Genomic DNA, 8,439 nt, shown 5'->3' with positions numbered 1-8,439 from the left:
TTGTCTGTGATATGGTAGCTTGAATCCTATATTGGAATGATGCAGTGAGCAGTAATTATCAGCGAGCAAGAAGGTTGCGACACTGTATCTTGTGGGTCATGATGTTGTCACGAAGTTGATCAACAGTGCAAGTGGTGGAATGTGAGGAAAGGCAAGAGAGAGAGAGAGAGAGAGAGAGAGAGAGAGAGAGAGAGAGAGAGAGTAGAGTAGAATAGAATAGAATGTAGTTAGTATTAGGCTCATGAAATTAATAGTTCCAATGTTTTTTCATAATATGAGATCGTCATAGTTGGTATTAGAGCATATATATTAGTAATGTTAAGAGGTCCAAATACAAAAAAAAAAACCCCTCATGGATGTAATTTTTAGCATAACAGTGGATCTATATTATGATATACCTGAGTATATTAAGTCTCCAAGTGAGGTAAATTGTAATATATTTTTATATTTTCACAGCAAATGTGAAAGGATGTTTATGATTGTATATAAAACTAAATAAGCCTGTTATAAGATTAGATTTTAAGCATTTTAGGGAACTTGATTCTAATGATTCGGTCAAATTGTTATGCACAGAGCTCCACGACATAGCCTGATAGTATCAGCCAAATTAGAGGCTATCCATCCATGTGCATGCACGCAATCCCAGGCGCGACAAGTAACACTAAACAATAGACGTCGTTCCCACACCTAATGAAAGCTGCCAAATTGAGCTTTTCCATACTAGCCAATTTATTTCTCCTTCTGTCTCAGAACCAATCACGCGAGGATAACATGTCTAACTCCCCTTCCGTGGACGAAGCACCTCTTTGACCATCCTCTCTAGATTCGCAGAGGAGGAGCCACCAGGTTGGGCCGCCCTACCTGCCGCCTCCTTCCACTCCGTCATCCTCCTCTTCATCTCCTTACCCTTCTCTCCCCCCATCAGCTCCCTTATCAAGCCCTCCACCACCTCCCTCTTCACGTCGCTATCGATCTCCATACCGGCGCCCCACTCCGCGCACACGTACCGGCAGTTCGTCTGCTGCTCCGCGAAGAATGGCCAGCTTAGCATCGACACGCCGCTGCAAATGCTCTCCAGCGTCGAGTTCCATCCGCTGTGCGTCAGGAACCCGCCGACGGCCGGCTGCGCCAGCACCTCCTCTTGCGGGCACCAGCTCGCTAGCAGACCCCTCTCCTTCGTCTCCACCGTGAACTCCTGCGGCAGGACGGCAGACTCGCCCTTGACGAGATCGGGCCGGACGATCCACAGGAACTCGTATCCGCTGTTAGCTAATCCCCACGCGAACTCGATCAGCTGTTGGTTGGTCATGACGGTGATGCTGCCGAAGTTCACGTAGACGACACTCCCGGGCTTCTTCCCTTGCAGCCACCTTAGGCAGGCAGGCTCTTCCTTCCACAGGTTGGAGCCCATGGCGTCGAGTGGGCTCGGCGGGATCTGGCTGGTGAGCAGCTGCAGAGGTCCGACGGTGTACATTGGTGGTAGTATCGCGGCCATTGCGTTTAGGACGGAGCTCTCCAGCTCGTCGAACGTGTTCAGGACGATCGCGGACGCCATGGAAGCTCTTCCAGCCTCGTCCATGGCGAAGTGGAGCATGATGTCACTGGGGTCCGTCGTGCGTATGAAGCTCGGGAAGTCTCGTAGGCGCATGTTCTTCATCCCCGGCACCCAGTCGACGGGCGTGTCGAGGTATCCGTTCGTAAGCTCATCGACATCTGATCGCAAACCTCGCATGAGTTCGAGTAGGAAAGGAAACTGTGGATCGCAAGTGCAAGTACGTGACTTTCACAGAGCTGATACCTTTGAGTGGAGTAAGGCCCCTCTCGACGAGATGCCGGTAGTGGATGTATCCCATGAAGCCACAAGCGCTGGTGGTCCAAAACAACACCTCCGGAATGCCGAGCTGCCTCGCGGCGTCCAAGGTGAAGCTCATGACGCCATCGGAGACGATGCAGCTCACCGGGGGTCGTTCGGAACTCGGGTCGTTCAGGTCCGACAGAAGGTCAAGGAAGGGCGGGAGGCACGTAGTCATGGTGGAGCGGCACAAAGCGGGTATGTCTTGGGTGGCGTCGTCGTCGGAGGGCGGGAGGCCGTCGGGGATGGTCTCGAAGCGGAAGTCGGGGAGGCCGTCGAGGGCGGAGGGGCCGCGCGCGTTGAGGAGTCGGCGGTGGTTGTACTCGGTGTTGACGAAGGTGATGTGGAAGCCTTTGGAGTGGAGGAGCTTGGCGAGCTTAAGCATGGGAGTTATGTGACCCTGCGCGGGATATGGAATGCACACAGCATGAGGCGTATGGGAAGCAAAGGAGGCCATCTCTGCTCTTCTCGTCTCGTCTTCCCTTCTCAACTCGCCTCTTGCCTTGCCTTCACAGTGCTATAAAAACACAGATGGAGTTCCCTTTCTCTCTTATTTTTTGTGTCATCGTCTCTTTTTCTATGAACTCGTGAAATGGATGACCACATAGATTACTGTCCGTGTGGTATCTATGCAGAATCTCTGGCCAGATCAAGGTTGTAATGATACAAAATAAGACAAAGATAGTCTAGGAGAAGTTTGACTCTCTCCAAAAGAAGAAGCTCTCTGCAAACACACACACACCAAAGAATTTGGTCCTCTCTGTAAACAGATCTACTCTCCTTCTCCTCCGTCTTTTCAGCGTTGTGTCAGCTAGCAACATTACTCTGACAGCAATGTGGAAGATCAACATGCATTTATTTATTGGATCTACCAACAAATGAACTATACCATTTGATCCCTCGCTTAGTCAAAATTGTAATAAGATACATTTGACCATAAATCAGCTTTATTTCTTCTCCACCGATCATATTATCGATCTGCACAAAGATTCTTTGGTTTCAAATTTTCCACCGATGTTGAAGCTGTTCGGATCCTGATCGAGGACCCTTAGTCCTTCAGGGGAGATGTCCTCCTCCACCTAATACTTTGGTGCTCCAACTTCCACGGAGCAATTTTGGTATGCTTCGGTGTGGAAACAATTACCGTTGTTGTCTCTTAAGTATTGTATGGAAATTGCCTCGAAGGAACACATCTATGGGGCTTGGATTCAGGTTAATAGGAAGCGGAATGAGAGGCAATGAACTATTGTGTCTCACGATCGAAAGAGATTACTAGAGCCGGAGAAGAGGCGATTGGGTTCAGGTGGGGGGTCCTATCGCAACTTCCTTCTACCGAGTTCCAATGAGCCTCTAACCAAGCATGTAATTGGTGAGAGGGCCAAACGTAGAAGAAGTTCTTATCTTGCATCATCCATAAATACAAGATAGACCTCATTCTGCTCAATACGGTTTGGTTCGACATCGGATGTCCAAGGAGGCGCCCACGAAGACTTTGGGTTGGTCGTCGGGTCGACTCGAGCGGAGTAGGTCGTCGTTTGCTTCTTCGTCATCGGGCCCTGCACATAGATCGAAGCCGAGGGGATGTTTCTCGACTCGATCTCTCCAAAGGTCAAGCTAGTGGAGTTCTTACTCAGAATCCTCTCCCAAGTTGTTTGGGAAAAAAGCTTCTCCTAGCGTAGCCAGGTAGTTGGCTCTTATACTTACGCACGAGGGTTAATCGTACAGTATTTGTTTAATGACTGTCAACCCCTGTAGGAGGTTAGCTCGTACCGTTTATGTAGTCGATGTCTGCATCGGACCAGTTTTGTACTTGGCGGTGTCGTCCCGAGTTCCCGAGGTCGGCTTTGTACTTGGTGCCATCCCAAGTTCCTAAGGTCGGCTTTGTACTTGGCGATGTCGCTCGAGTTCCGAGGATCGGCTTTGTACTTGGCGGTGTCGTCCCGAGTTTCCAGGGTCGGCTTTGTACTTGACGGCATTGTCCCGAGTTACTGGGATTAGCTTTTGTACTTGACGGTGCTATCCCGATTTCTCAAGTTTGGTTCTGATCTTGATGGCACCGTCCCTATTTTTCGCTTATTGGAATCTAAATTGGTTGTATAGTTTCTATTTTGAAATCTTTGACACGTTACGAAATGGTTCGACGAAGGGGATGATTGCTAAATGCTTATTGCTTACAGTTTTTTAGTTGGTGTGGAAAGCCATGAATGATGATGATTTTAGGGGTAATAGAATCATCCCAAATGTGATCTTCTATGTGTCCATAACTCTTTTGTTGAGCAAACAAAGGAGAGGAGTTGTGGATTTCTTATTAGAAGTGATACAAGTTCAGGGATTCGACAAACTCATCGTTAAGTCAGATTCAACAAGTCATCCACATTTTGGGCAGAACGATTGAGCTACCTTAGCATACTATTAATCTTTAATCTTGTGAATGAAATATTACGATTAATATCTAAGTTTCTCTTGATTAATCTCTCCCATCTGTTTAGGGAGGGTAACAAACGTGCTAATTGCCCAGCAGTTTATGCTAGGGAACTAATGGAAGATGATGTTAAGCAACAACAGATGAGGAGGATTACTGTTCGAGTTGAAGGAGATGACAATGTGAGTTACAAGAATCTGTGAGACATCACTTGCCAACTTGGAGAGACTAACCGAGGAATCGAAGTCCGAAACGAAAAAGAACAAATGATCGATCACTTGACAGCACTGCGTTTTAGCTCAGAAATGTTTTGTGTCCTAGTAGAACAACCACCATGGTTTACCAATGTAATCATGTAAAACTCTTGCACACTCATGTTCTGTGGTTCTTTGAGATCAATCGACAATGTTGATGAGCAGAAGTTGTGATGGAAGCTGCAAATTGCCACCTTCAAGCTTCTTGGTCATCAGTGTTTGCTTCAGCTGTGGAGGGTTGCTGAGGAGCTTGTGAGCCTGCAACCATTGGTGCAACGAGGTAATGGTAGCACTATAATTCGTTGATTATAGGAGATTTTAAGTCTCCTGTAGCAGAACTTCCCTCAAGTATGAACTAATAATTTCTAGAAGATATGAACAAGATATAGCGGAAGCAGCAGTAACATATACAAACTGAGCAAATCAGGGGAAGAAGAAGAAGAACTTATTTCAGAGTAAAAATCAACATAAAAACAATCAGCATCTTACATAGCACTTGAACATCGTAAGTGGCAGGTGATCATGTCCCAAATGTTCTCAGGTGGTGTCAAAATCTCTCAGAAAAGTTGAAGCCTCATCATAGGCAAACATGCAAGGCAAAGGATTCGGATGATGATAACCTGCTGTGGTGTTCTGTGTTCCATGTGGTGGAGTTGGAGTTGAGATGGGTATGTGGGGCGCAGGATACTCCACGTACGGCGGACCTCGGCCCTGTGCCGGGGAAGGAAAACCTGCCCTTGCAGTTTGCTGGGAGAACGCCGTGTGAGGGTGGACGGTAAGGAGGAGCAACAGGTGAGGTCGGTCCATATAGCTCTTCATAGTAGGAGGAAGCCTGTTTGAGCAAATATCCATGCATTAAACATGCGCTGGCACCCAAAAATATTTGGATATAATGCAAGTTTATGAACTGAAATCATATAAAAGGAACAGAGGAAGAAGAAGAAGCACCGACTTGTTGATATCCATATGCAGATGGGTAGGCCATATACCTGCAAGAACACAACACATGCAGTAAGATGCAAGAACTCGAATCAGGTGGAGAGGAATGCGTGGCAGAAGATTCCACCAATGGGATGGGGGTACGAGTGGGGCCTTAAGAGGTGGGACTCACCAGAGAGGAGTAGGGTAGATGACTGGGGGTACGTGCTCTCGTCTTGCCTCCTCCCTGCGCACAACAGCGTGACGAGAGATAAAGAGGGCTTACAGATGCATGCCAATAGAATAATGATGATTAATGGCCCCCTCATTTTGCCTGTTTTAGATCAGCCAACTTGTCCGGGTTGAGTGTTCCTCCTTTTCATATGAGCGTTGTGGACTCACTATTGCTGGTCAATACGCTTTCGGCAGATGGATTCAATCGGAGAAAGAAGACCTTCTTTTTCTCACAGAGACAAGAATGATGAAGAAGTGCATCGATCTTCCATTGTCTGGGAGATGGACGTAACATTATACCTTGTCGTGGAGAGGGTCGTGGCTTCCCCGCAGAGGCGATGTTGCAGTTGGCTCGCCTGCCGTCGATCACCGGGTTGGGGTCAGCTACCGACCTCGTCGCCGACTCCGACTCCCGAAACGTCACCTGCCATCAAATATGGAGTACCGTTCATTAGTTGTGATCAACAATAGACAGTAGACAAACAGAGAGCCAACACATACAGGAGAGAGAGAGAGAGAGAGAGAGAGGGCTCACGAAGCCATAGCCTTTGGATCGTCCGGTGATCTTGTCGGTAATGATCACGGCCTCGAGGATTTCGCCAAACTGCTCGAAGTAGCGGCGGAGCTCCTCCGTCGGGGTCTCCCATGCCAGTCCCCCGACGAAGACTTTGGTGAAGGTCGTGTCACCGAACCTTGATCTGTTCCGTGGACTATAGGTTGAAAGAGAAGAAGAAGAAGAAGAAGATGCGGAGGAGGAAGCCATATACCAACTCTCTTCTTTTGTTCGCTCTCCACAGAGAAAGCGAGGAAGAGTTGAGAGCCTCAATTCACCAAATATGGAAGGCCAACTATGTTAACATTGGAATTCTTCTTTTCTGGTCCTCTCTTCGTCTTCTTTGGTGAGCTCTCCTCCTTCCACGACCCTTAGAGGAATGCAGGGAGAGAAGAAGAGCAGAAGAAAGGAGGAGCTAAAGAGAACTAGAGCAGAATGTTAAAATAAAGAGATAAATGAGTTGTAGAAGAAGAAGTTGAATGTTATTGACATATCCTCCGTCTTTATATACAGGTTAGAAGGAGAAGTTTCCTCAACGGGTTAGAGGATTTCCCTCAACAGAGTAGAGAGATTTCCTCAACAGTTAGGGAAATCTCATCTACTTATCATGCCCCCGCAAGATGGTGCTCCTATCAAGGAGGCCAATCTTGGACTGATGTAATGCAAACAGCTTACGAGCTATAGGCTTCGTAAGTGAGTCGGCCAATTGATCAGCTGTATGAACATGAGAAACACGGAGTTGACGGCGGACAACTTGATCACGTACAAAGTGGAAGTCAATAGCAATATGTTTCATGCGGGAATGGAATACCGGATTAGCGCATAGATAGGTAGCTCCAATATTATCACAATATATTGTAGGAGTGGAATCGATGTTGAGTTCCTGGAGAAGATTCGTGATCCAATTGAGTTCTGCAGTGGTAGCGGCAATGGCACGGTATTCAGCTTCAGTTGTAGACCGGGCGACTGTCTTTTGCTTTTTAGAACTCCAACTGATTGGATGAGCACCAAGGAAGATAATATACCCCGATGTGGATGTTCTATCATCAAGGTTGCCCGCCCAATCAGCATCGGCAAATGCATGAAGACGAAGTGGAGAGTGTTTACGAAAAAAGAGTCCATGATTTAGAGTCCCTTTAAGATATCGTAGAAGTCTCTTAACCGCAGACCAGTGTAGAGTAGATGGTTGCTGCATAAACTGTGATAATTTGTTCACAGCAAATGAGATGTCTAGACGCGTGAGAGCTAAGTATTGTAAAGAGCCAACAACTTGGCGGTATTGAGTGGGTTCCGTAGCAGGACTTCCATCTGATAATTTGAGAGAACCGCTAGTAGAGATGGGGGTTGTAACTGCATTTGCATCCTGCATGTTTGTCTTTAATAACAAATCTTGAATGTACTTGCGTTGTGATAAAAGGAGACCGGAAGATGTGAAGGTAGTTTCGACGCCCAAAAAGTAGCTCAAGGGTCCGAGATCCTTAAGCGAGAATCGAGCTGCCAGCTGTTTGACGAACGCTTGGATGCTGGCGGGATTGTTGCCTGTGACAATAATATCATCCACATATACCAGAATATACACTGTGTTTCCATGATGATGTCGTAGAAACAACGAAGTGTCAGATTTGGAGTTAAGAAAGCCGACAGAAGTCAAAAATGAGCTAAGTTGAGTGTACCAAGCTCTCGGAGCCTGACGAAGTCCATAAATGGCTTTTCGAAGTTTGCAAACATGCTGTGGATACTGAGGATGAGTAAAACCGGGGGGTTGTTGCATAAAAACATCTTCAGATAGAGATCCCTGTAGAAAGGCATTATTAACATCCAATTGTCGTAATTGCCAGCCTTTAGTGATAGCTAGACTCAAGATAAGCCGGATTGTAGTGGGTTTAACAACAGGACTAAACGTCTCAGTGAAATCAACTCCAGGTCGTTGATGGAACCCTTTGGCGACCAGGCGTGCCTTATATCGAGCAACTGAGCCATCTGGGTTCCGCTTAATTCTAAAGACCCACTTACACCCGATGATGTTTTGTGAAGGATGAAAAGGAATTAGATCCCATGTTGAATTATGGAGGAGGGCATTATATTCCTCGCTCATGGCAATACGCCAATGCAGAGATTTTTGGGCTTGAGTGAAGGTGGTGGGTTCAATGTTGGGGGATGAGGAATTCATGACAGCTTGTAGGTTAAGTACTTGACGAGGTTTAAA

General features: G+C 46.9%; 2 protein-coding genes across 4 annotated transcripts; both read right to left on the bottom strand.

Moving 5' to 3' along the window:
• Window positions 1-612: 612 nt before the first annotated feature.
• Window positions 613-2,411, bottom strand: LOC135607031 (7-deoxyloganetin glucosyltransferase-like). Its single transcript, XM_065098491.1, has 2 exons — window positions 1,799-2,411; window positions 613-1,713 (listed from the first exon to the last, which is right to left on the bottom strand). The coding sequence occupies exons 1-2, from the start codon at window positions 2,307-2,309 to the stop codon at window positions 776-778; spliced, it is 1,449 nt and encodes a 482-aa protein (XP_064954563.1). The 5' UTR covers window positions 2,310-2,411; the 3' UTR covers window positions 613-775.
• A 2,118-nt stretch (window positions 2,412-4,529) lies between these two features.
• Window positions 4,530-6,971, bottom strand: LOC135606412 (uncharacterized). Of its 3 annotated transcripts, none has more exons than XM_065097436.1 (6): window positions 6,216-6,971; window positions 5,981-6,104; window positions 5,640-5,693; window positions 5,481-5,517; window positions 5,149-5,360; window positions 4,530-4,786 (listed from the first exon to the last, which is right to left on the bottom strand). In XM_065097436.1, exons 1-6 carry the CDS (start codon window positions 6,441-6,443, stop codon window positions 4,725-4,727), a joined length of 717 nt encoding a protein of 238 aa, XP_064953508.1. In that variant the 5' UTR covers window positions 6,444-6,971; the 3' UTR covers window positions 4,530-4,724. The 3 variants fall into 3 exon arrangements, with proteins under 3 accessions (XP_064953508.1, XP_064953507.1, XP_064953506.1); XM_065097435.1 differs by having other exon boundaries at window positions 5,018-5,360; window positions 6,216-6,970; XM_065097434.1 differs by lacking the exon at window positions 4,530-4,786 and having other exon boundaries at window positions 4,961-5,360; window positions 6,216-6,970.
• Between the last annotated feature and the right edge of the window lie 1,468 nt (window positions 6,972-8,439).

Source organism: Musa acuminata, chromosome BXJ2-3, assembly GCF_036884655.1.
Source record: "Musa acuminata AAA Group cultivar baxijiao chromosome BXJ2-3, Cavendish_Baxijiao_AAA, whole genome shotgun sequence".
Taxonomy (NCBI): Eukaryota; Viridiplantae; Streptophyta; class Magnoliopsida; order Zingiberales; family Musaceae; genus Musa; species Musa acuminata.
The sequence above is the reverse complement of the archived record's forward strand: the minus strand, read 5'-3'. Positions and strand labels throughout refer to the sequence as shown.

Bases quoted from the DNA above. Each gene is read 5' to 3' on its own strand.
- LOC135607031 (XM_065098491.1), bottom strand. From the start codon at position 2,309: ATGGCCTCCTTTGCTTCCCATACGCCTCATGCTGTGTGCATTCCATAT. The intron at 1,714-1,798 runs GTATCAGCTCTG...GTTTGCGATCAG, and splicing joins GGGCCTTACTCCACTCAAAG to ATGTCGATGAGCTTACGAAC.
- LOC135606412 (XM_065097435.1), bottom strand. From the start codon at position 6,443: ATGGCTTCCTCCTCCGCATCTTCTTCTTCTTCTTCTTCTCTTTCAACC. The intron at 6,105-6,215 runs GTGAGCCCTCTC...ATTTGATGGCAG, and splicing joins GATCCAAAGGCTATGGCTTC to GTGACGTTTCGGGAGTCGGA. The intron at 5,518-5,639 runs GTGAGTCCCACC...GTGTTCTTGCAG, and splicing joins ATCTACCCTACTCCTCTCTG to GTATATGGCCTACCCATCTG.